Source organism: Dipodomys spectabilis, unplaced genomic scaffold (genome assembly GCF_019054845.1).
Source record: "Dipodomys spectabilis isolate Male_0828 unplaced genomic scaffold, ASM1905484v1 ptg000108l, whole genome shotgun sequence".
Classification (NCBI taxonomy): Eukaryota; Metazoa; Chordata; class Mammalia; order Rodentia; family Heteromyidae; genus Dipodomys; species Dipodomys spectabilis.
In genome coordinates, this window is record NW_024870785.1 from 6,237,815 (window position 1) to 6,261,739 (window position 23,925).

Below are 23,925 nucleotides of genomic sequence, written 5' to 3' on the forward strand. Positions count from 1 at the left end.
AGTGTCAGAAGTTAATGGTGTAAGAGGGCTTAGCTGATGTGTGGTAATCAAGTGGGAAATTCCAAACATTGCATATATTTCATGTGGATATCAGCTGGCTTAAAATTATGCCACTTTAATTTTTTTCTTTTCCTTTTTTTCTTTTTGCCAGTCCTGTGGGTTGAACTCAGGGCCTGGGCACTGTCCCTGAGTTTGTTTTGCTTAAGGGTAAGACTCTACCGCTTGAACCACAGCACCACTTCCAGCTTTTTCTGTTTCTTGTGGTGCTGAGGACTCAAACCCAAGGCTTCATGCATGCTAGGCAAGCACTCTAACCACTAAGAAACATACCCTGAAATTATGCCACTTTTCATAAGATGTACAAGAAAAGCCAGGTGTCGGTGGCTCATGCTTGTAATTCTACTCAGGAGGATGAAATCTGAGGATCACGGTTCAAAGCCAGCCCGGGCAGAAAGTCCGTGAGACTCCTATCTCCAATAAACCACGCAGAAAACCGGAAGTAGTGCTGTGGCTCAAGTGGTAGAGCGCTTGCTTTTGAGTTGAAGAGCTGGGGGGAAGTGCCCAGGCCCAGAGTTCAGGCTCCACGACCGACCAAAAAAAAAAAAAAAAAAAATACAAGAAAGCAAAATTTTAGAAACTGTTGGAGAGAGAGACAGAGAGACAGAGACAGACAGAGAGACAGACAGAGATATACTGATAACAATTCTCAGTCATATTAGCTCAGGAGGACGGTATTGAGGTTCTGCTTCCCACCAGCCTCAAGGTGGTTTTGTCTGAGGTCAGTTGGAGATAAGAGTCTCCCAGACTTTCCTCGCGGGGCTACCTTCCAACTTTTGATCTGGAGAGCTTACCCCCCCAGGCTAAGTCTGGTATCTCAGGAGCCCGAAGATAAGTGGAAGTGAGAGTGAGGAAAGTTCACAGTTAGTTTCGAGTCCTCCGGAACTTTCTCTCACAAACCCGTTAAGACGGGAAACCTGTACTGAGGCCTTCAGACAGCGAATGTCGGTCACTGTCCCCACTTTCTGGAGCCTTCGAGTCCTCTGATCTTCACGTCCATGGGGAGGCTGGGCGCTCGGTGCGTGGCCGCTGGGAGTCCGGGGTCCCGTTCCCAGCCCGGGGTGGGGGTGGAGGTCTCTTCCCTTCCTCCCTCCTTTCTTTCGGCCAGTCTGGGCCGGGGCGCCGTCCCCGAGCTGCCTTTGCTCCAGGCTAGGGCTCCACCACGGAGCCACAGCGCCGCTTCCGGCATTTTGGTGGGTAACTGGCGAAGGAGAGCCTCGGGGAACCTCTCCCGCCCGCGGCGGGCTTCGAACCTCCGTCCTCAGCGCTCAGCCTCCTCCCAGAGGAGCGCGGGTGACAGGCTTGGCGCCGCCGGCGCCCGGCCCGCCGCGGACTTGTGACGTGGCGTTTCCTCGAAGTGCGCCGGGAACGTGCTGGGGGGGGCGGGGGGGGGGGGGATGGGCCGTCCGGGGCAGCACCGCCAACTTCGGTTCCAGAGTTCTGACAACAGAACCGGATGAGCCACCCAGACCCTCCGCCTCACGCCCTCCCCCCCCTCCACGTTCCTTCCGGTGCGTGTGGGTCAGTACCCCAAACTGTCCCGGCGTGAGGTCACTTGGCCCCCCCGCGTCACGTGCTCCGGCCCACGGCAGCGCCACATCGCCAGCCGCACCCCTCCACCCGCCCCCCGCCCCCCGCCCCCGCCCCCCGCCCCCGCCCCCCGCCCCCCGCCCCCGCCCCCCGCCGCCCACGTGACCCGGCCTAGTTTTTTTTTATCCTCCTCCCCCCTCCCCCCCCCCCGTCAAGCCCCGCCCAACGCCTCAGCCAGGAAGCCCCGCCCTACGCCTGGCGCTCCGCCCGCGAACCTCCGCCCGGACTCGCGCGTGGACCTGAGCCTCACGTGTTTCGCGTTGTCCAATCGGCGTCGGCGCCCGGGCGTGAGGGGGCGGGGGAGGAGGGGGGACGACTAGGTTGCGTTGCACGAAAAGGGGCGGGGCCTGCAACGTCGGACCGAGCGAGGGGGACGCAAAGGAGGCAGGCCGGAGCCGCTGCCGTCGCCATGACCCGTGAGCACACAGCCCCTTGCCTTTTGCCCTTTTCTTCCCCGTTCGCCCGGAGGGCGACTGCCGAGCCGTTCGGCTTTGACCTCCCCGGGGGGGGGGGCTTCCGCAGCGAGGACTTTCTCGGGGTGCACTCCTTCGCTGCCCTCTCACTGGGAGCCTTGCCCACCCCTACTTCTGGAGACCCCCCCACCCCTTGTTAGGCGTAGGCCCTCCTCGACCTTCCCGGCCGGCGGGGGGAGGTGTGGGGGGGAAGCCCGGCACCTCCTACTCCAGAATCCCGCCCAATCCCCCCCCCACCCCAGCCCCGGGACTCTTGGGGTCCATGCACCCCGCACCACCTGTCCGTACCCCCCACCTCCCCGAAACTTGAAACACGCCTCTCAGGAGCCGCCTGGGTCGGGCCGTCCTTCCTCCGCCCCGCCACTTGACCCTTCCCCCGAGCTGGGCCGGGATTGCAGCCTTGGAGTTGGGGAGAGGAGGGTCGCCCATGGGTGTGTGTGTGTGTGTGTGGGTTCAGGGCGGCCCGGTTGCCTCACTTTCTTCCAACCTTCTTTTCTTAGGCGGTAACCAGCGTGAGCTCGCCCGCCAGAAGAATATGAAAAAGCAGAGCGACTCGGTTAAGGGAAAGCGCCGAGATGATGGGCTTTCTGCTGCCGCCCGCAAGCAGAGGTAGCCCCAGGGAGGGGAGGGAGAGGGCTGGGATCGGGACTGGATGGGACGCGGGGAGGAGGGGGGGAAGATCTGGGTTCACCAAAGGTAATGACTACATAAGAGAGTTAACTTCAGGGCTCGAATCCGGATTTGTCGTGAGGGGCCGCGACTGCACTGCTTCCTCTAGGGTTTTATTTCCTCCCCACTCTCCAAAATTGTTAGGTCACAGCCATAACAGGAAGGGACGGGGGGCGGGTCCCCTGTCCTCGCAGTCTGTGTTCTGATTGCCCCGGGGTGTGACCTGAAGGGCACGGGCAGGGAGCTTTGAGGATCCTTGAGGATCCGGTACAGTTGAGGTGGTGACTGCCCTAGTACTTTTGTCCTTCCTTGCTGTTCATTTCTCCTCCCTTCTCCCAACTTTTGTCACTAGTGTTCCTGGGTGTGGTACTCCACGCAGAATAGTGAGCCTTGGGCCAGTATGGCCAGACTTCTGACCAGTTGGGGCAACAGCCTGACGGAGACTGGGTTGCCTTTTGAACCTCAGGGCTATTTCTCTTGTTCTCCTAGGGTGGGAATACTGCAGCCATATGCTGAACTATGTCCCATCCACTTCTATCTCATCCTTTGTGCCCTTCGTCCCCTTGCATCTTGTCCCTTTTGCCCTCTGGTACCTCCCAGTGCCCCATCATCTCTACCCCCAGGGACTCGGAGATCATGCAGCAGAAGCAGAAAAAGGCAAACGAGAAGAAGGAGGAACCCAAGTAGCTTTGTGGCTTCGTGTCCAACCCTCTTGCCCTTCGCCTGTGTGCCTGGAGCCAGTCCCACCATGCTCGAGTTTCCTCCTGTAGCGCTCCCAGGTCCCAGCACCGATGGCATTCCCTTTGCCCTGAGTCTGCAGCGGGTCCCTTTTGTGCTTCCTTCCCCTCAGGTAGCCTCTCTCCCCCTGGGCCACACTTGGGGGTGAGGGGGTTACTCCTTCCCAGTGTTTTTTATTCCTGTGGGGTATACCCCCAAAGTATTAAAAGTAGCTTTGTAATTCCTTGAGCGCCTGGTTTGACTGGGGTTTGGGGGGATGGGGATGGAGAAATGATTGCCCTTTCCCATCAGAAAGGGAGAGCTTTTTAGACTCCTGAGATTATGGAAATATATATATATATAGACCTAATAAGTGAGACATCACAGAAAAGAGTTTTATTTTACTATGATGGCCAGAAAAGCACTCCAGTTATGTGGTAGAGGAACCCTTTAAGAACCATCGAGACTTATTTTCTGTGATTTTTGTCCCCCACACCAGTCCAGGATGAAGTCGAGGGCCTAAGAGGGAATGCTCCAGGACCTAAGTTGATACCTCTCTTCCTCATTCTTCCTTAGTTTGTTTGTCTGCTTGAAAGTTGGCCAAAAAGTCCTGCTGTTCGCCAACTTCCTGAGGTTAGTTACTCTCAGTGTTGTTCACATTCTCTTCTGTCATTCCTCATGGAATGAAGGTGGTTTTTGTCTTCCCACTTCCCTTGACCTCAGAGTCAGGACTAAAACCTAGGATAGCCTCTGTGCTCCTTTCTTCCTGTGGCCTGGTTTGTTCTGCGGTTCTGGGCTTCTTACATCCCTGCACCCAGGGCTGAACTGCTTATTTATTTGCAAAGGCAAAGCCAATCTTGAGTCCTTGTTGGTCTTTCCCCACCCCCACCACGAGCCAGGAAAGGGCTGGTGCCATAGTGTCTGCTAGGATCAGCAGTGGTTCCTGAGCTGCTGATTTGAGAGTTAGGCTCTTAAACTGGGATGAAGACATAACGGGTAGCTTCATTTAGTCAGATACTGTCTGTAGTGTTAACGTGTCTTTGACCACTTTTTCCAATTTAGATGTAGTATTAAATCTAAGGGGATATAATTTCCCTTTCTGCTCTTGTGGTGCTGTGCTGGGCAGCTCCCTTAAGCCAAGACTAGGGAGCACAATATTAAGGGAACCCCAGCTGGTTAAAACCCCTAGACTGGGGGCTTTTACCCACTAATACTGATGCGATGCCTGAAGATAAGAGGGTGCTGAGGATTCTTAGTAGGAGACCAACAGATTGGTGCTAGTAACAATACCAGGTAGAGGAGTACACAGGCCCAGCATGAGACCACCTTCACCCAGAAGGTGGCCCAGCTTCCCTTGGTGAAGGTCTCCAGTTCTGCTCCTTCATAGCTGTGGAACCAAAGAGTTGTTAGAGAACATGCAGGATCTTAGCTTTTAGACTATTCTACCTCCCCACAATCATGGCCAACCCTTGGTATGATCTTGAATTTTTGATCCCCCCCCCCCAAAAGCAAGGTTTTTTAGGAGAGTATCTGGGGCCTACCTTTATCCTACCTGAACCAGTTGGTAAGAGTAACCATTACATAGAGTGAAGCAAGGAAAAAGACGAAGTGGAAGGCAGAGTAGCTGTAGGGAAGATGCTGGGCTTGTACTGGAGTTGCCGGAAGGTGGTCTTGGTCAGCTGGCCTAGCTGTGCCACCCTTTTGGCCTGCAGAGAGGAAGAGCTATTGGGAAGCAGGGCTGCAGATCTGAAGCCCTGCTTCCCGCAGCCCTGCTTCCCTCTTCCCCCAGCTACTCTCATATAAGCTCTTAAGGGCTACAGAGTTTTATCAGTTCCTAGGAGGTTCATTTGACACTCACCATTCTCTGGCTCTGCCGATTCTGGGCAACAGAAACAGAGTGAGGGCTTCTGCAAAACAGGGTAGCCTGATTTAGAATGGCTTCAAAAGAATGTGATGTTAATCTAGGAAACTCCCCTTTGAAAAAATTAGTTTGAGCGAAGAAGTGGAGGCATTATCTGGGTTCAAATTCTTGCTCCAGCATATAACTGGCTATGCAAACTTTGGTAAGATGTTTAATCTTTTGTGCCTCAATTTCTCCATTTGTAAAATGGATGGAGCAAATACCACCTACCTCACAGGGTTGTTGTGAGGATTAAATTAAATGAGATTATGTATGTAAAGTATCTAGCACAGTGCCTAGCCCATTGTGGGTATTCAATAAAAGGTAATAGCAGCTAGAATCTGAGCATTCTGGGTATAGAGGTTGGTAGGCTGTGTGTGTGTGTGTGTGTGTCTCTGTTGGGGGAAGGGTTTGGGGGATATTAAGCTTTGGCTCCTCACCTGGAACTCGTAGCTGTAAACCTTGATTATCCACAAGGGCCCAAATACCTCAGCCAGGAATGAAGCCTCATTGCTGGGAAAGAAGAGTTCTCAAGCTGGTCAATTCAGAGAGGTTGAAACCAGCTAATCCATGTAGATAAATTATAGGAAGGTACTTTTCACCAAGGATTGTCTGTTAATATGAGGCCCTGAAAGCCTAAAATTCTCAAGTCATTTCCCCCTTCCCCCGTCTTCTCTAAACAGATCATCTGACAAAGTGCTATTCTTAGAAGTTGTCCCTGTTCATGGAGAGATTTTCTCCTAGTCTTGCTGTTATGTTTAAGTAAACCAGGGCCCTAGACATTCTCCTGATTATCTCTCCCTCTCCTGGGGATTCTCCCTCAGCTCACACCTCTCCCCTTGACACCTTTACTCACCAAGCAAAAAGCACACAAGCATACATGATGGCAGCACTTAACACAGCTACTGAGGTATCTGGTACTTGGGGTTCCATTTTACTCAGACCAGGAAGGCACAGGGTATGATTCTGTCCCTGAAGGATAACTGGAGAGGGACGACAGAAGAGAAAGGTGTTAAGAACAAAGTAGAGTAAGTTTTAGCCCCAGTATTCCAGTTCTTGTCCCTTACCTCTCTCTGGAGGGCGGCTGGACAGTGCAGAGAAAGTCAGATACATGATATAGCAGCTGATGATTGAGGCTTGTAAAAGGCTAGAGCGGGGTTGCTCTAGGATGAACAAGTATTGCTTTAGTTTATAGGGCAGTGGTAATTTTCTCTCCTCCCTCCCTTGAGGGAAGCAGATTGTACCAGACTACTGAGATTGGGAAGGCTAATGAGGTTTGCTGTAATACTAAATGGAGTTTTGAAATCTGGAACATAATAGGGCGTATACCCACTGAGGCGGATGCAAGGGGTGATGGAGAGGAAGGACAGGAGGCCACAGAAGCAAATGTTGAGAGTAAGCAGCAGCTTGTTGAGCAGGCAGCCTGTGGGATGTGTGTAGTGGTGAAACAAGAGCATGGTTCCTATGCCTGCCAAGCTGTAGAATCCTGTGGTAGCCAGCAGCACAGCTAGGAACCAGCTGCAGTCTTGGGCTGCACCTGTCTGCCTAAGGAGGAGAAATGGGAGGTGGCTTAGGGTTCCAACTCTTTGTTTTTATCCACTATGAACTGTTCTACCTCTCTCCAGAAGATTGGTGTGATTACTTATCCCACTGTCTCTGAGAATCAAACATAGTTTTTTTTTGGTGGGTCCTGGGGCTTGAGCTGAGTTCTGTCCTGGAGCTTTTGTGTTGAAGGCTAATGTTCTACCACTGGAGCCACAGTTCCACTTTTTTTCAGTCGGTCATGGGTGTGAACCCTGGGCCTGGGCGCTGTCCCTCAGCTCTTGAGTTCAAGGCTAGCAATCTACGGCTTGAGCCACAGTGTCACTCTGGGCTTTTTCTGTTTTTGTGGTTCTGAGGAATTGGACCCAGGGCCTCATGCATGCAAGGCAAGCACTCTACCACTAAGCCACCTTCCCAGCCCCCACAGCTCCACTTTTAACTGTTTGGTAATCAATTGGTGATAAGAAACTCAGACTTTCCTGCTCAGGGTTGGCGTCAAACCTCAATCCTCAGATCACAGATCTTAGCCTCCTGAGTAGCCAAGGTTATAGGCGTGAACCTCGCAGCACCTGTTTTTTGTTGGTCACCACTAACTGAACTCAGAGCTTCATGATCTGCCTTTTTTTTTTTTTGCCTCTCCTGGGGCTTGAACCCTGTTAGGGTCTGGGCAGTGTCCCTGAGCTGCTTTGCTCAAGGTTAGCACTCTATCACTTGAGCCACTGTACCATTTCTAGCTTTTTCTGTTTCTATGGTACTGAGGAATTGAACCCAGGGCTTCATGCATGCTAGGCAAACACTTTACCACTAAACCACATTCCCAGCCTCTGATCTGCCTCTAGCTACTCCTCCAACCTGGCTTTTTCCTATTTACTTTGAGGATGGAGTCTTGTGGACCTTGTGGCTGCAAGCCACGACATTCATTCTCAGTCTCTTGAGTAAGATTACTAATGCCTGGCTTTTTGTTAAACAGTACTGAAGACTGAACTAAGGGATTTCCACTTGAACTATGCCCTGTCCCATTCCTGAGGTTTTTGGTAGTGCTCAGTGAGAGGCCATAGCTCTCACCAATGACTCACTGTGCTCTTTGCCCAGTGTTCCTGCATCCACTAATACTTGTCAACCTACCTAGGAAGAGCCTTTAAGGTTATAGTATAAGTCCCTTACCAGTTCTTGTTCCAGGAGTGAGCAAAGGCTGTGATAAGCACCAACTGCAGTAGGATGAATGTGAAGCCTCCACAGATGCCAATGTAATGCCAGGCTGCAAAATAGGCAGCAGTGGGAAAAATTACCTGGGCATATCAGTCACTGTGCCTTTTCTCCCCACTTTTTTTTTTTTTCCTGGCAGTTTTAGGGATTGAACTCAGGGCCTGGGCCTTGTCCTTGAGCTTTTTTGCTCAATGCTGCTGTTCTACCACTTGAGCCACCGCTCCACTTCTGGCTTTCTGGTACTTTATTGTAGGTACGAGTCATGTACTTTACTGCTAGACAGGCTTCCAACCATGATCCTGAGATCTCAACTTCCTGAGTAGCTGGAATTACAGCCACAAGACACTAATGCTTGGCTCCACATTTTTTTTGGTGGAACTGGGATTTGAATTCCTGTCACGCTTGCTAAGCAGGTGCCCTAACTGCCAAGGTACACCTCCAGTCCCATTTTTCTGCTGGTAATTTGAGATAGGGTCTTGCTGTAGCCCAGGTTCATGCCTGGGTGCGATCCACCTGTGTTATGCTTTTCAGTAGCTACAATAACAAATGAGAAGGTGTCAAGAACTTTTCTGCCTGGGCTGGCCTTGAATTTTGAATCCAGTTTTCAGTAGCTAGTATGACAGGAGTGAACCACTCAAACCTTGTTCTTTTTTTTTTTTTTTTTTTAAACATACCCAGGCTAGCCTTGAACTTAATGATCCTTCTGCCTCAGCCTCCAGGGTATTGAGATTACAAGTATGTGTCACTACACCTGGCTCTCTGCCCAGTATGTTAGAGAGATTTTTAGCCTACTGCTGGTCAGGGTATGTGAGATGGGCAGTACCTGGAAAGAGATGCTCATCTGGGATGCAGAAGGCAACAGCACAGAGGCATAACAGCAACAGCAGCTTCAGGAACCAAAAGCTGGTTTGGTGGGGGAGAAGAAAACTAGATTCAGAAGAAAAAGCAAGAGTGAAGAATGCCCATGGGAAAAGGAGGAAAGCAAAACTAGACGATGAGGGCAAAGAAGAAAATACTAAGTACGGGAAAGGAGCCAGCTCCTAGTGAGAGGGTCTGGGAATATTCACTTCCAAATTAACTCAAAGACACCTGAATAATATCTGAGCAACACTTTACACGTCATAAAAGGTTTGCATATAATAACACCATTGTTATCGCCACTTTGTAGACAGAAGCAGCTACAAAAGGGTAAGTATCTGGCTCCTGGCCACTCAGTAAGTCCAGCGGAAGCAGGGACTTAAACCTGTTTTCTGTCTTTTGACAGTGCAATTACTTCATCGTGGAACTTCCTTTATTCAGTTTGTGTGTACTTTCTTCCTCTGTCTCCTCCCCACCCAAAGAGTACACACAAACCTGTTATGCAGTTGTGCCCGTAGGCTGGCGGGGGAGTGGAGGTGGACCAGCAGGATAGCTTGCACCAGGTGGAAGGTAGCAGTTCCTGCACATACTCGGTACACAGCCCCAGAGCCACTGAGCACTGGACAGTCAGGGTGGCCAAACAGGTGGGCACAGAAGGCTGAGGGCATCTGGATCTGGAGGGGGAGGATGTGTGAGAAATGGCAGGGCAAATCATTACAAATAGGTATCTACTCACTGCTGGGTCCTCCTTTGTCTCCTACCCCAAATCCAAATCTATTGCTGTTTTATTAGTTTTTCTTCTGCCCACTTTGCAGCCAGCCCCCTCCTACTTTATATCTTTATACCTTGCCCCAGACTTTTTCCACCACTGTCCTTGACAGCAGGAGGCAGCAAACTGTTGAGGCCCCCATATGGATGAGGGTGTAGAATAGACGGCTCCAAGTAGACGTGGTGAGAGAGGGCCGCCAAAGGTGGCAGCAGCTGGTACAAGTAGCAGGCCCACAGCAGGACACCTAGGGATACAGCAAATGCTGGATAACAAGTTGGAAAATTTCGGAAGGGCATACATTGACTCGTGTGAGGTTAACCCATGAGGCTGAATTCCGGATATTTCCCTTTCTTTTGCTCAGGAATTTCGAGCTATTTGGGATTGCCTTCCACTGACCACTAGCAGGACTTTCAATACAAGGACTGAGGGCAGGATTGAGCTGTAAGGTTGGGAACAAGGAAGAAGTTTACTCATTGCTGAGGCAAAAAAGACAAAAGGATGCTGGGTGCTGGTGGCTCACGCTGTAATCCTAGCTACTCAGGAGGCTGAGATCTGAGGATTGAAGTTCGAAGCCAGCCCAGGCAGGAAAGTCTGTGAGGTTTTTTTTTTTTTTTTCCTCCAGTCCTGGGCTTGACCTCAGGTCCTGGGCACTGTCCCTGAGCTTCTTTTGTTCAAGGTTAGCACTCCTCCACTTGATTTTTGTCTTTTCTTTTTTGGTACTGGGGATCGAACCCAGGATGTTGCACTTGCTAGGCAAGCACTTTGCCACTGAGCTACATCCCAGCCCAGCACTCCTCCACTTGAACCACAGCACTACTTCTGGCCTTTTCTGTTTATGTGGTACTGAGGAATTGAACCCAGGGCTTTATGCATGCTAGGCAAGCACTTTACCACTAAGCCACATTCCCAGCCCTAGTGAGACTCTTACCTCCGGTAAACTATTAAGAAAAAGCCAGAAGTGGTGCTGTGGCTCTAGTGGTGGAACTCTTGCCTTGAGCAAAAAAAAGCTGCTCAGGGACAGCTCCCAGGCTGAAATCAGGACTGGCTAAATAAATAAAGACAAAGGAACAATAGAGAAAAGGCTGCAGATACTGGCTTCTGCAAATTTTCCTCAGCTTCAGCCATATAGTTCCCAGCTTTTCAGAAAGGAGCTTTTAAGTTTTCTGCCCAAATACCCTCTCACCTGATAGAAGGGTGTTTTCACTATGACATTGCTGACTCCACTGCGCTGCTGTGCCAGGGCCTGTGGGGTGCCATGGTCAGTGACTGCCTTTGCATCCACCATCTTTGTCTCAGGAAGAGGCCTAGGTCCACCAGATGGAATGTAGTTGAGAAAGTATCAGCCTCCGACTTCAGCCCATTAGACTGCTGGCTTTGCTGGAGCTGATCGACCAGTCAAGGCACAATGGGGACACGAGGAGATGAGCACACCAATCACCAGGAAGTGGTAAATGCACACGCCCCAGTGAAGGTGCTCGCTGCTTCCAGGGGGCTGCGAGTGGGCCCAGCCGGGCTCTCTTCCCGAGATTAGGGAGTTTGCAGATCCGGCCTCAGGGATTAACGTTCTTAATTGGTTTAGGATTAGTCCTACATCCTGGTTGGCCAGACTTGGGGAGGTGGGTTGTTCCTAGGTGGTGGAGAGGGATGGCTGTGCGCTGAGGTGGTCTGGAGTGGTTCAGGTTCGGTCTGGAAGACCGTTCAGAAAACATGAAGTTCAAGCCTCAAGGGGCACGAAGGTGCACCGCCCTGCGGGTGGAAGCCTGCGGAGCCCGGGCGTAGGGGTGTGGCCCAGCGCCGGCCCCGCCCCCTCAGGGGCGGAAGTTGGTGCTAACCGGAAGTTGTCGCGAGGGGCGGGCTCTTGTGGAGGCGCGGTGAGAGCGGGATGGCGACCGAGGGAGACGTAGAGCTCGAGTTGGAGACCGAGACCAGCGGCCCAGAGCGGCCCCCCGAGAAGCCCCGGAAACATGACAGCGGTGCGGCGGACCTGGAGCGGGTCACCGACTACGCGGAGGAGAAGGAGATCCAGAGCTCCAACCTGGAGACGGTAGGGCGGGCCGGGGGCGTCCGAGCGGGCGTGGGGCGCCGGGCCGCAGCCTGCGGGGGGGGGGAGCCCGCGCTCCCCGGCGCGGAGGGCCGCGCGCTGGCGCCGAGCCCCCCTGCGCCGAGTGCCACGCGGCCCCGCCGCCCGGCGACACGCGCGGTCCTGAGCGCGTGCAGCACCGCTGGTTTGGTTGGCCTTTGCCTTCCTCCCTCCCCGGCGTCATGCATCGTTGGGAATTGCGGGGAGTGGAGCCCCAGCCACCAGACCCGTCTTTCCTGTAGGCCATGTCCGTCATCGGAGATAGACGGTCCCGGGAGCAGAAAGCCAAACAGGAGCGGTAAGTTTAAAACACTCAGCCAGCCTCGTCAGCCCGAGGCTCCCTCCCTCCCCAGCAAAAATAGTCACCATTGTTAAGCCATACCATCTGCAATTCTTGTGCCAACTCTAGGGCTTACAACTTTGTGGAAGGAAAGCCTGCATTTTTTTTTCCTTCCTTGTATCTTTGTAATGTTTGTCTAGACTTATTTCCAAGGCCAGGTAGGAGTTAATGGTGTAAAGAACAAGGACTAATGCACATAAATATTTTCAGGGAGAAGGAATTGGCAAAGGTCACAATCAAAAAGGAAGATCTGGAGTTGATAGTGAGTAATGTCTAACTAGCATATGGACGGGAGGTTGTTTTGCTTATTTCGTGTTTCTGAACCAAGTGGGGCCAAGATTTGGGTGGCATGTCACGGCTCTGAGGAAACTGAGATAACATCGATCATTTTCTTGCAGATGACAGAGATGGAGATCTCTAGAGCAGCAGCAGAGAGGAGCTTGCGGGAACACATGGGCAATGTGGTAGAAGCTCTTATTGCCCTAACCAACTGAGAGGTGTTTTCTTAGACATTTTCTGGATTAACTTATTGCAATAAACTTTTTTTCTTATCTTGGATCAGCTACTTTATTTCGTAGGAGTATAACTGCAGTTTGTGGTCCTCAATAACCCTTCAATCAATCTATGTGAAGTAAAGTATTTTATGTTCAGATATAGATGTTCAGTGCCAGGCTAGTCTAAGGCATGTGTAGCTTTAGTATGCAATGTACCTTTGGAGTCAGAAGAGTTACTATACCCAGTGGTAGGTGTCTCCAGAAAAGCTTTTGCATTTAACTTTTGCTTTGAGACTATGTCTTGCTATTTAGCACAAGCTTGTCTCTGAGTGCTGGAATTCCAGATGTGTACCACTTTTTGCTCAGGTCTCCAGGATAGAGACTAGCGTTTTCAGTCTAAAATCTAATGAATTAGAATTTCAGTACTTGAAATGGGAGTAATAGAGTACCTGGCTAGTGTAAGTATAAACCTCAGTACATGAAAAAAATTGAACAGATACCTTTATACAAATACTTAAAAAGTTTTATGTATTTAAACTGGGAATATGGGTATAATAGTGTATTTTTTTTTTAATTACAAAATTACAACAAATTATAACATGTAAGAACTGATGAGCTGGTGCATGCAAAAGCTTTTGACTAGTACCTGCCTGAATGAACATTCAAATGCAATGATGCTTCACCTAAATAATTTTAAAGCCTTGTTCTCGTTTTAAAATTTTGGTGCTAATGCCAAGACTTGAGTTCAGGTTCTTGCTTATTAGCCTTTTTTCTCAAAGCTGAGACTTTGTGAGCCATAGCTTCAATTTCCTTTTTTTTTTTAAAATTGGTCGCTGGGTTTGAACTCAGGACCTGGGTGCTGTCCCTAAGCTCTTTTGCTCAAGGCTAGTGCTCTACCACTTTGAGCCACAGCACCATCTCTGGTTTTTGAGTGGATCACGAGATAACCTTATGGGGATTTTTACCCGGGCTGGCTTTGAATTGTGATCCTCAGATCTCAGTCTTCTAAGTAGCTAGTGAGCCGATAGTGCTCAGCATTTTTTTTTTGTTGGTCGTGGGGCTTGAACTCTGGGCCTGAGTGCTGTCCTTCAGCTCAAGGCGAGCTCTCTACCTTGAGCTACAGCGCCACTTCCAGTTTTCTGGTGGTTTATTGGAGATAAAGTTTCATGGACTTTCCTGCCTGGGCTGGCTTTGGATCTCCATCTTCAGATCTCAGCCTCCTGAATAGTTAGGATTACAGGCGTGAACCACCAGCGCCCGGCTTCAGCATTTAAAAAAACAAAAATGCTGGTCATGGGGCTTGAAGTCCGGGCCTGGGCACTGCCCCTGAACTTTATTTTTGGTCGGTTGTTTCCACTTGAATCACAGTTCTACTTCTGGCCTTCGTGGTGGTTAAATAGAGACAAGAGTCTCACAGATTGCTGCCCAGGATGGCTTTGAACCTTGATCCTCAGATCTTAGCCTCAAGTAGCTAGGATTACAGGCATGAATCATCAGTACTTACTTTGTTTTTATAGTTAATCCTTGTCAGTTTACACATTTTTCCAGTATGCTAAACATTCCTAGTGTGTGATTCTTTTTATTTGACACACATATACACATCAAATGGACCAAAACGTATGTTCACTTAGAAAAGGTGACTACCCAAAAATGCAGAATAGATTTCAATGAGCATAGATTAATAACTACTCCTAACCCTCAGGTAGAAGTAATGCCCTGTCTACTTGCATGCTCACTGACCCAAGTGAAGGTGCTAGAGAAAGAAACTTGAAACAGTCCCAAGTAAATTTGGGAAGTCACACAGAGAAATCTAAGATTTCTCACAAAGTCTTTAGTGGGAAGTCTATAAGCCTATCTGGATAGTACTTTTCTGTGGGTTTCTCAATATGAGTCCAGACCACACAAAACACCTTCAAAGATTGGGCGGCCCAAAAGCACAGTAGGGCAGTTATTCCAGCAGGCTGCATACAAAAACCATATAAATGATGGTAAAAGAAAATCAAGGACCAGATGTTGAGACTTCTTGTGTCCACAGTTGGAAGAAATAGTTGGATCTTAGGTGGTTTTCCGCTTCTTGGCCGATGGTCGCTCAAATACATCTCGTACCCCAGCTGCCTTTTGTTTAAAGAACTTAGTGTTCTGGGCACTCTCTTGACCCCATGCTGAGTCGAAGGAAGTGGTGTCCTGATCCACAAGGTGGGTATATTTGGTACGACCAGAACGTCCAAAGTTCTTGACCTGAGGGAAGAATGGATGATGAGTTTTAGCAGCAAATATGCCTCAGCCCTCAATGTTTTTCTTTGTTAACAAGGGTCCCCTTACCTGCATGACTTTAGGAAGGATAGTTTTGTTGAAATGATCCTCGAGAGTTGGTGCACTGAAATCTCTCTTGTACACTTCTTCATCCTCATCCTGTAGAAAAGAAACCAGTCTAGTTTTATTTCTCAAGTATTTAAATGGAAAATATATTAAAGTATAATGCATAAAGGAAGCAGAGGGTATTGAGCCTTTCTTCAAGACAACTGAACTGACTACTTGAGATGAGATTCATCTTCCTGTTATAGTTTTTCCTTCTCAAGTATCGATACTTGAAGGATGGCACTCACTGTGCTTATTTGCTCATGTGACTTCAATGCTAAAGACCTCTCAAATCTTCAATTCTAAATTTTCTGATTTGTATATGTACCTTGGATATTTTATTGGGACATCTGGAGTAAAAAAAAAAAAAAAATCATTTCTCCAATCTAAATTGGAAGCTTCTGATGGGACTAGCATTCTATCAATGACCCAGACTCAAAATTTGAGTTACTCTGGGTATATTCAGTGAGTTGCCACATCCTATACTTTTTTCTTTTGCTGGTATGGGGCTTTGAACTCAGGTCCTCACATGTACACTTGTCTTGTTAGCTGGGCTGATACTCTTTAACTTGAGCCTTGCCTACAACAGCTTTTAGCTGGTTATTTTTGGTGCTAGTATTGGGGCTTGACTTGGGGCCTAGGTTCTGACCCTCAGCTGTTTTTGTTTAGCTGCTTGTTTTGGGAGATGGAGGCTTTTGGAGTTTTCTACCCAAACATGAGTTACTGTACAGCAACTTGCAGAGCTTGATTTATAGCTTATGAAATATTTTTTTTTTTTGGTCGGTCGTGAGGCTTGAACTCTGGGGCTGGGCGCTGTCCCTCAGCTCTTCAGTTCAAGTCGAGCAGTCTACCATTTGAGCCACAGTGCCACTTCCAGTTTTCTGGTGGTTTATTGGAGATAAGAGTCTCATGGACTTTCTTGCCCAGGCTGGCTTTGAACCGTGGATCCTCAGATCTCAGCCTCTTAAGTAGCTAGGATTACAGGTGTGAGCCACCACTGCCCAGCTACTTACATAGTTTTGAGAACCTAATTACTTGGGTATCTAGGTAGATTTCATTTGTATGCCATTATTTCTACAGGCTGAGTAAAATGGAACTATTGCTGCTCCTGACTGCTGCTTCTACAATCCAGTTGCTAATGCTTTTCACTGAATTTATATTCTAAGGCAAAAGCAAATAAAGCTGGGTAGTGATTCAGGCTTGGTATCCTAGCTATTTTGGAGGCTGAGATTGGGAAAACTGGTTAAAGTCTAGTTTAGGCAAAAAAGTTCATGAGACTCCATCTCAATTAAAAACTTGGATGGTGTGGTAATGTGCATGTCACCCTAGCAGGAAGTATAGATAGTCATGGTGCAGGCTAACCAGACTACCTAAAAAATAAACAGAACAAACAGAGGTAGGGACTTACCTCCAGTGGTAGAAAGCCTTGAGTTCAAACTGTACTGCCATCAATAATAGCAAAGGGCAAATGGAAAGGCTGACTAAAGGCAAGTGGAAGTAACATTCAATGAGGTTCTTTTCTTTTATTTGGTCGGTTGTGGAGCTTGAACTCTTCAGCTCAAGGCGAGCACTCTACTGCTCGAGCCACAGCACCACTTCCGGTTTTCCAGTGGTTTATTGGCTATAAAAGTCTCATGGAGGGGCTGGGAAGGTGGCTCAGTGGTAGAGCGCTTGCCTTGCATGCATGAGGCCCTGGGTTAGATTCCTCAGCACCACATAAGCAAAAAGAAAAAAGCCGGAAGTGGCACTGTGGCTCAAGTGGTAGAGCGCTAGCCTTGAGCTGAATTGCTGAGGGACAGCGCCCAGGCCCAGAGTTCAGGCCCCACGACTGGACTCCCCCCCCCCCCCCCAAAAAAAAAAAAAGTCTCATGGAGTTTCCTGCCTGGGCTGGCTTTGAACCATGATCTTCAGATCTCAGCCTCCAGAGTAGCTAGGATTACAGGCATGAGCCACTGGCGCCCTGCTCAACGAGGTTATTTCTATCCAGGGACAAAGAGAATTCAAAAGCTTCTGTGTTTTTCCCACTGGATTTTCACTTACCATGAAGAAGGCACCTCGGTGATAATACTTCTGTAAAAATTTGTATTTGCCTTTAACAGCTTTGTTGGTAATGACTTTGCCATTTGCCCTCAGCTCAGCTCGCCTCTCCTCCTCAGTCAGGTTTCTCATGCGTTCAATTTCTGCTTTCTCCTTTTCAAGTCTGTCCAGAAAGCAGAACTATATATTAGTCTATTTTCAGTTTCAGAAAGGTCCAATTGTCTCAAAACAACATCTCTATTTCCATTCAGTTTACCCTCTTCAATTCTAGTCTGCCTGTAAGGAATTAAGATCAGTTGTTCAATAAACAAAAGCTGAGTTCACCCTCATTATGTTTACTTGATCTGTTACTGAAAACTTAGAAGTTGTTTCTAGCATTTCTGAGGTTCAGAAATATTACTTGATAATAACGGTGTCTTTGTTGCTGCTCCTAGTGGAAACTTACCACATAATCATCATTAATTATAGTGATTTTTTTTTTTTTTTTGGTCCAGTTGTGGGGCCTGAACTCTGGGCCTGGCCACTGTTGCTCAGCTCTTCAGCTCAAGGCGAGCGCTCTACCACTTGAGCCACAGCGCCACTTCCGGCTTTTTTCTTTTTGCTTATGTGGTACTGAGGAATCGAACCCAGGGCCTCATGCATGCAAGGCAAGCGCACTACCACTGAGCCACCTTCCCAGCCCTAATTATAGTGATTTTTTAACCTTTTCTTTTGGAAAAGGGGTAATACACCATTTCCCCAAGTATGTATATACACATAATTTTAATGTGAAAGGATTCAAGGGCTCTTGAAAAGATATGAATATCAGAAACTGAGGCTAATCAGGCGTTGGTGTATCTCATGCCTGTAATCCTAGCTACTCAGGCTAAGATCTGAGGATCAAGCCAACCCCGGCAAGAAAGTCTGTGATACTTTTATCTCCAATTAACCTCTAAAAAGCTGGAAGTGGAGCCATGTTTCAAGTGGTAGAGCATTAGCCTTGCACACAAAAGCTCAGGAACAGCACCCAGGCCCTGTGGTCAAGCCCCAGGACTGGCTCTCCCTCCAAAAGAACTGAGCACATTTAATCTATCGATAGTTTTCCTTTGTAATCTGAGATGATCAGATTAGTTTTTTTTCTTTAATCCTTTACAGAAATGGATTATTTGGCTCAGAAATGAATTTTTTTTTTTTGTCAGTTGTGGGGCTTGAACTTGGGGCCTGGGTGTTGTCCCTGAAATCTTTTGCTCAAGGCTAGTGCTCTACCATTTTGAGCCACAGCTGTACTTCTAGTTTTCTGGTGGTTAATTGGAGATAAGAATCTCACAGACTTTCTTGCCAGGGTTGGCTTTGAACTGTGATCCTCAGATCTCGGCCTCTTGAGTAGCTAAAATTATAGGCATGACCCACCAGCACCCAGCTAAGAAATGAACTTTAACATTGTAAATGGAGCATATTACATAAGTGCCAAAAATTCTTTCCCTCACAATATGCATGCTCCCTTTTCTTTCCCAGAGAGTCTATTACTGTAGCCCATAGAGCCTGTGCTGGTTTGTTACTTGCTTTGACCATAAGTATGTGGCAGCTGGAGACTTTGCCAGATTCTGCATTTGCCCTTTTGGAGGCATTATATAGGGGAGCTCTGGTAAAATCAGAGTAACTGTTCAGATAACTTCTAAAATGAGAGAAATTAAAAGTTGTTTCAGTAACTTGATTCTAGGCTGGGTTGTTAGGCAACAGTGATGACTAGTTAACAGTCATTTTTGTGTCTACTGGGAAACTAAAATGAGCACTGGCTAGCACTATCCCAGAGAAACACTGACAAAACTATGTTTCTCTCCCCTAATTACATCATAATGTTCAGTGAATGGGAATCTTGCTCAGCTGCCAGAACCTCCAGGAAACCGAATGGAACTCCTATATTAAACTATGTGCTGAGCCGGACGCTGGTGGCTCACGCCTGTAATCCTAGCTACTCAGGAGGCTGAGATCTGAGGATCGCGGTTCAAAGCCAGCCCAGGCAGGAGAGACCGTGAGACTCCTATCTCCAATAAAACCACCAGAAAACCGGAAGTGGTGCTGTAGCTCAAGTGGTAGAGCACTTGCCTTGAGCTGAAGAGCTGAGGGACAGCGCCCAGGCCCAGAGTTCAAGCCCCACGACTGACCAAAAAAAATAAAAAAAAATAAAAAAAATAAATAAACTATGTGCTGGACCTCAAGGCTGCCCTTCTGGAAATCTGTCCATTAGGGACAGATTTACTGTCCTGTTACTCACGCTTCTCGGTCTTCTCTGTCCCTCTTGATTCTTTTGAGTTCTCGAACTTTCCATGCCTCATATTCTTCCTCATCATTTTCATCATCAGTATTGAGAGCATCCAGTGCAGCCAGGGACCGTTTGTTTTCCTCCAGCTCTTTCTTGGTCTCCTCTTCTACAATCTGGGTAAGGAGAATACTTCAGTATTAAGGCTTCCTTGATAGACAAACCTCATTACACAAATCCTTGCATTAAGTAATCTTCATAACCACTCCTATTACCTTGAGTGTGTATTTGCGTCTCTCCTCAGCCAAGCGCTTAGCTTCCTGCTCCAGCTCTTTCTGTTTTAGTGCTTCGGCCTCACGCTCTTGAACTGTTACTCGGTCCTTCCTGCATCACAGAGGTCTGTTAATTGCCCAAAGCCCATACCATGGAACTCTGTCCCCTTATGCATAGTCCCATCCAAATAAGACAAAACCAAACAGTCTTTGTTTCTATTATTTGCAAACAGTCAAAGCCAAGAGTCATCTCAGGTCTTCAGAGGACTAAAATTCCATTCAAATACTGTCTATACATGGAACCTACTAGACTGGTAAGTAGTAGGATTTCAAGGCATTAGTTCTTCAAGCTTAATTTTGTGCTTTTATATATATATATCACAGACTGATAGGTAACTAGAAAGATGTGCAAAACAAACTCAGGCTTTCTGCGGAACGTGGGATAGAAAAGATGTGGTTGTCTATTCTGTCCCGTCCAGTCCCGTCCCCCATCGCATGTATACTACTTTCAGTTTTCTGGTGGCTTGAGACAGGAGTCTCCAATAAACTTTTTTTTTTTGCCCAGGCTGGCTTTGAACTGTGATCCTCAAATCTCAGCCTCCTGAGACTCTAGGATTATAGGCATGAGCCACTGGTGCCTGCTTGAAAAGACGCTTTCAGTGAGGCCAGAAAACTACTGTGCGTTCTGATGTGGCGTATGAAGAACTTACTTTCGAATGAAGACTGGCTTAAGGCGAGGCTCCATCTCATCTTCACTGTCTGTATACTCTTCATATTCAGACTCTGATTCTGATTCTTCGCCAGAACGTCCTTCATCTTCTACCTCCATGACTTCCATCTCTTCATTTTTTCTTTCCTGTGCTCGCTGACGCATCATGCCACGGCGCCGTTCTATTTCCTATTAAGGCATACATACATCCAGGCTAGTTATTCAAACAGAGTTCTAAGATGGTTTTGTTGGTTTTGGTGCTAGAGATTGAACCCAAAGCCTTGTACATGCTAAACTACAAGCTGGGTTATATAGCTTCAACCCCTAGTAAGGCTTTTTTTTTCCTTATAAAGCTCAACAAAAGTCAGGCACTGATGGTTCATACCTGTCATCCCAGCTACTCACAAGGTTGAGATCTGAGGATTGTGGTTCAAATACATACAGCTGGGGCAGAAAAGTCTCTATGAGACTCTTATCTCCAATTAACCACTCCAAAATTAGAAGTGGAGCCATGGCTCAAAGTGGTAGAGCACTTATCCCTAAACAAAAGAGCTCTTGACCCTGAGGTCGAGCCCACAATGCACAAAAAAAAAGCTTAGCAAGCTTGGCACTGGTGGCTCATACCTATAATCCTAACTAGTCAGGAGGCTGAGATCTGAGGATCACGGTTCGAAGACAGCCAAGGCAAAAAAGTCTGAGGCCTTTATCTCTAGTTAGTAGCAAAAAGCTGGAAATAGAGCTATGACTCAAGTAGTACAGCACTTGAGTACAAAAGCCAAATATAAGCTCAAGTCCCTACGTACCAGTACCAGCACCATTTTTTAAAAAAAGCTCAATGAATTGTGACAATTAGTGCAATTTAGCACTATTTTATTTTCAGTTTTATTTGTAACATATAGGAATAATAATCTTGTGTCTTAAAAAATGAGGCAGCCTGGGCTGGGAAGGTGGCTCAGTGGTAGAGCGCTTGCCTTGCATGCCTGAGGCCCTGGGTTTGATTCCTTAGCACCACATAAGCAAAAAAGAAAAAACTGGAAGTGGTGCTATGGCTCAAGTGGTAGAGTGCTAGCCTTGAGCTGAAGAGCTGAGGGACAGCGCCCAGGCCCAGAGTTCAGGTCCCACGACCGGACTCCTCCCCCCCCCCCCCCAAAAAAAAAAATTAGCCTGGCACCTCTGGCTCATGCCTGTAATCCTAGCTTCTCAGGAAGCTGAGACCTGAGGATCACGGTTCAAAGCCAGTCTGGGCAGGAAAAGCCTGTGGGACTCTTATCTCTGATAAACCACTCAGAAACTGGAAATGGCACTGTGGCTCAAGTGGTAGAGCGCTTGCCTTGAGCAGAAGAGCTGAGGGACAGCGCCCAGGCCGAGTTCAAGCCCCACGACCGACCAAAAAAAAAAAAAGTATTTTTTGGTACCTGAGAAAAATTATTTTCCTTTATCCTACCTCATCATCAATTTCTTCTTCCTCTTCTTCACTGCTATCTTCTCTCTCCATCCGCCAAGCATCTCCTTCTACTTCAGAGTCACTTTCTCCTACCACTTCAGGTTCCACTATTTTCCGATGTCTAGCCAATCTGAAACATAGGACCTTCGAGTATAACACCAATGTCACAGAAAAAAAGAATTATCAACCACATTTGTTCAGTTGCAGAGCCCTCTGACACCATTGCTTTCATTAAAACAGAAATACTGAGATGAAATTGAGTTGCAGATGAACAAACTAAGCAAGAATGTCAAACAAACTGATTTGTTGAATGTTAACTACTTTGTACAACTACTTAATATAATAAAAATGCAGTCAGTTGCCAGTGGATCACACCTATAATCCTAGTTACTCCAGAGGCTGAGATCTGAGGATCATGGTTCGAAACCTGCCCAGGCAAAGAAGTCTGTGAGACTCTTCACAAGTAACTACCAAAAAGCTGGAAATGTAACTATGGCTGAAGTGGTAGAGGGCTAGCAAAACACACACACACACACACACACACACACACACACACACGATGATGATAATAATAATGAAAAGAACAAAAAAGGCTGGGTACTGGTGTGGCTCATACCTGTAATCCTAGCTACTCAGAAGGCTGAGATCTGAGGACTATGGTTCAAAGGTTCAAAGCCAGCCTGAGCAGGAAAGCCTGTAAGACTATCTCCAATAAAGTACTAGAAAAGCTGGAAGTGGAGCTATGGCTCAAGTGGTAAGAACACTAACCTTGATTATAAAAGCTCAGGGACAGTGCCCAGGCCCAAAGTTCAAACCCCATGACCAATACACACACAGAAAAAAATGTCAGAACTGGGCACCAGTGGCTCACACCTGTAATTCTAGCTACTCCAGAGGTATCGAGATCAGCCAGCCTGGGCAAGAAAGTCCCTGAGACTCTTATTTCCAATAAACCACTCAGAAAACTGGAAGTGGCACTTTGGCTCAAGTGGTAGAGAGAGCTAGCCTTGAGCTGAAGAGCTGAGGGACAGCACCCAGGCCCAGAGTTCAGCTCCGGTACGGGCAGAAAAAAAAAAAAAGTGTATTTGCACACAGTAGGCACCATCCAGGCATGAGCTGTTATTGAGGGTCACGTCTAGGGAAACAAAACCCTAGTGATTACCTCTCTTCCACATCTTCACTGATGCGGTTTTGTAAGCGCCGCAGACGAGGGTCACTAGATGAGTCCTCCTCCTGTTCCTCGGGCTCTGCTTCTTGTTCTTTGGCTTTCTTAATGAATTGAAATTCTTCGTCCTCCTCATCTGAGGACTCCATAGGGGCATAGTCCGGCCTCTTTCCAGATACATAACGCTTCACCTTCACCTTCTCCATCGAAATCTCACCTGCGTAAGAATGATAACATGTTCCAGTAACTTTCCCTCCCTCTCCCCCCCCCCCCCGCCCCCACCTGGGACCTTCAACAGGGCATGCAGTCCACATTCATTTCCATAGCATCCATGATGCTAGTCCACCGAATCTGGTGGAGACCCAAGGGAAGAGGGGGTTCTTCTTTTAGGTGAGGGCAGACAGGATACAGGAACAAGATCAGGAGAGATGTCCACCCCCACCCCCGCCCTCCACGACCCCTAGGCAACGCGACCGGGTACAAATTGTGGGGGGGGGGGCGGGGGGAAGGCGTCAGGTGGAAGAATGGGGGGCTGGGGCGCTGCAGGCCGGGGCGCTGGCGTGCACGGCCTAGGAAGGCATGGAGATGAGGGGAGAGCACCGTACCTTTCTCATTGCGAACCGGGACGGCCCCAGCCGTCGACTGAATAGGTGGCTGCTTCATGAGTGCGCTGGGGACCGACATGTTGGCGGCGGCGGCGGTTCCCCAAACTCTTGACTAGTCCCCAAAACAATAAACAAACGGCCACGAACGACAACAACAGCTTCGCCCGGCGGCGACTCCGACGCGGCGGCGCGGCTGGCGGAGACTACGTACGCCCAAGCTAGAGAAACCGGAAGTGTCTCAGCCGAGGATTGTGGGATGTCGGAGGACCGCTGAGGCGGCTACCGCTGTTTCTAATGTTCAAGCTGTCCCTTGGGCGTGTGCCCCGGCGGGCCTCGCGTTCCAAATCGCGCGAGGTTTGCCGGTCGCTTCGTTCCTGGCAAGATTCGAATGCAAAGGTTCC

The 23,925-nt window shown here is 48.3% G+C and overlaps 4 protein-coding genes across 6 annotated transcripts; 2 read left to right on the forward strand and 2 right to left on the reverse strand.

The window, feature by feature from the left end:
- The first annotated feature begins 1,994 nt into the window (after nt 1-1,994).
- On the forward strand, nt 1,995-3,755 carry Serf2 (small EDRK-rich factor 2). Of its 2 annotated transcripts, none has more exons than XM_042687532.1 (3): nt 1,995-2,063; nt 2,621-2,729; nt 3,413-3,755. In XM_042687532.1, the coding sequence occupies exons 1-3, from the start codon at nt 2,057-2,059 to the stop codon at nt 3,474-3,476; spliced, it is 180 nt and encodes a 59-aa protein (XP_042543466.1). In that variant the 5' UTR covers nt 1,995-2,056; the 3' UTR covers nt 3,477-3,755. The 2 variants fall into 2 exon arrangements, with proteins under 2 accessions (XP_042543466.1, XP_042543467.1); XM_042687533.1 differs by having other exon boundaries at nt 2,042-2,063; nt 3,390-3,755.
- A 125-nt stretch (nt 3,756-3,880) lies between these two features.
- Serinc4 (serine incorporator 4) lies at nt 3,881-11,602 on the reverse strand. Of its 2 annotated transcripts, XM_042687530.1 has the most exons (11): nt 10,965-11,602; nt 9,858-10,025; nt 9,508-9,686; nt 8,978-9,057; nt 8,113-8,206; nt 6,740-6,951; nt 6,474-6,569; nt 6,263-6,389; nt 5,847-5,919; nt 5,365-5,413; nt 3,881-5,212 (listed from the first exon to the last, which is right to left on the reverse strand). In XM_042687530.1, exons 1-11 carry the CDS (start codon nt 11,064-11,066, stop codon nt 5,055-5,057), a joined length of 1,338 nt encoding a protein of 445 aa, XP_042543464.1. In that variant the 5' UTR covers nt 11,067-11,602; the 3' UTR covers nt 3,881-5,054. The 2 variants fall into 2 exon arrangements, with proteins under 2 accessions (XP_042543464.1, XP_042543465.1); XM_042687531.1 differs by lacking the exons at nt 6,740-6,951; nt 9,508-9,686; nt 9,858-10,025; nt 10,965-11,602 and having other exon boundaries at nt 3,881-4,893; nt 5,059-5,212; nt 8,978-9,494.
- A 13-nt stretch (nt 11,603-11,615) lies between these two features.
- Hypk (huntingtin interacting protein K) lies at nt 11,616-12,757 on the forward strand. The gene is made up of 4 exons (XM_042687534.1): nt 11,616-11,825; nt 12,104-12,159; nt 12,412-12,463; nt 12,600-12,757. The coding sequence occupies exons 1-4, from the start codon at nt 11,664-11,666 to the stop codon at nt 12,693-12,695; spliced, it is 366 nt and encodes a 121-aa protein (XP_042543468.1). The 5' UTR covers nt 11,616-11,663; the 3' UTR covers nt 12,696-12,757.
- Nucleotides 12,758-14,258: 1,501 nt separating this feature from the next.
- On the reverse strand, nt 14,259-23,722 carry Mfap1 (microfibril associated protein 1). The gene is made up of 9 exons (XM_042687838.1): nt 23,525-23,722; nt 22,917-23,136; nt 21,755-21,884; nt 20,312-20,499; nt 19,605-19,713; nt 19,345-19,505; nt 17,094-17,253; nt 15,018-15,107; nt 14,259-14,933 (listed from the first exon to the last, which is right to left on the reverse strand). Exons 1-9 carry the CDS (start codon nt 23,601-23,603, stop codon nt 14,751-14,753), a joined length of 1,320 nt encoding a protein of 439 aa, XP_042543772.1. The 5' UTR covers nt 23,604-23,722; the 3' UTR covers nt 14,259-14,750.
- Nucleotides 23,723-23,925: the final 203 nt, after the last annotated feature.

Excerpts from the sequence above, each read along its gene's own strand:
- Mfap1 (XM_042687838.1), bottom strand. The coding sequence starts at position 23,603 with ATGTCGGTCCCCAGCGCACTCATGAAGCAGCCACCTATTCAGTCGACG. Across the intron at positions 20,500-21,754 it reads AAGAAGAAATTGATGATGAG|GAAATAGAACGGCGCCGTGG; the intron begins GTAGGATAAAGG and ends ATGCCTTAATAG. Across the intron at positions 15,108-17,093 it reads ACCGAGGTGCCTTCTTCATG|GATGAGGATGAAGAAGTGTA; the intron begins GTAAGTGAAAAT and ends TCTTTTCTACAG.
- Hypk (XM_042687534.1), top strand. The coding sequence starts at position 11,664 with ATGGCGACCGAGGGAGACGTAGAGCTCGAGTTGGAGACCGAGACCAGC. Across the intron at positions 11,826-12,103 it reads AGAGCTCCAACCTGGAGACG|GCCATGTCCGTCATCGGAGA; the intron begins GTAGGGCGGGCC and ends TCTTTCCTGTAG. Across the intron at positions 12,464-12,599 it reads AGGAAGATCTGGAGTTGATA|ATGACAGAGATGGAGATCTC; the intron begins GTGAGTAATGTC and ends ATTTTCTTGCAG.
- Serf2 (XM_042687533.1), top strand. Across the intron at positions 2,730-3,389 it reads GCTGCCGCCCGCAAGCAGAG|TGCCCCATCATCTCTACCCC; the intron begins GTAGCCCCAGGG and ends GGTACCTCCCAG.
- Serinc4 (XM_042687530.1), bottom strand. The coding sequence starts at position 11,066 with ATGGTGGATGCAAAGGCAGTCACTGACCATGGCACCCCACAGGCCCTG. Across the intron at positions 10,026-10,964 it reads TGAAAACACCCTTCTATCAG|GTGTCCTGCTGTGGGCCTGC; the intron begins GTGAGAGGGTAT and ends CTGTATCCCTAG. Across the intron at positions 5,920-6,262 it reads GCTTGTGTGCTTTTTGCTTG|CAATGAGGCTTCATTCCTGG; the intron begins GTGAGTAAAGGT and ends CTTCTTTCCCAG.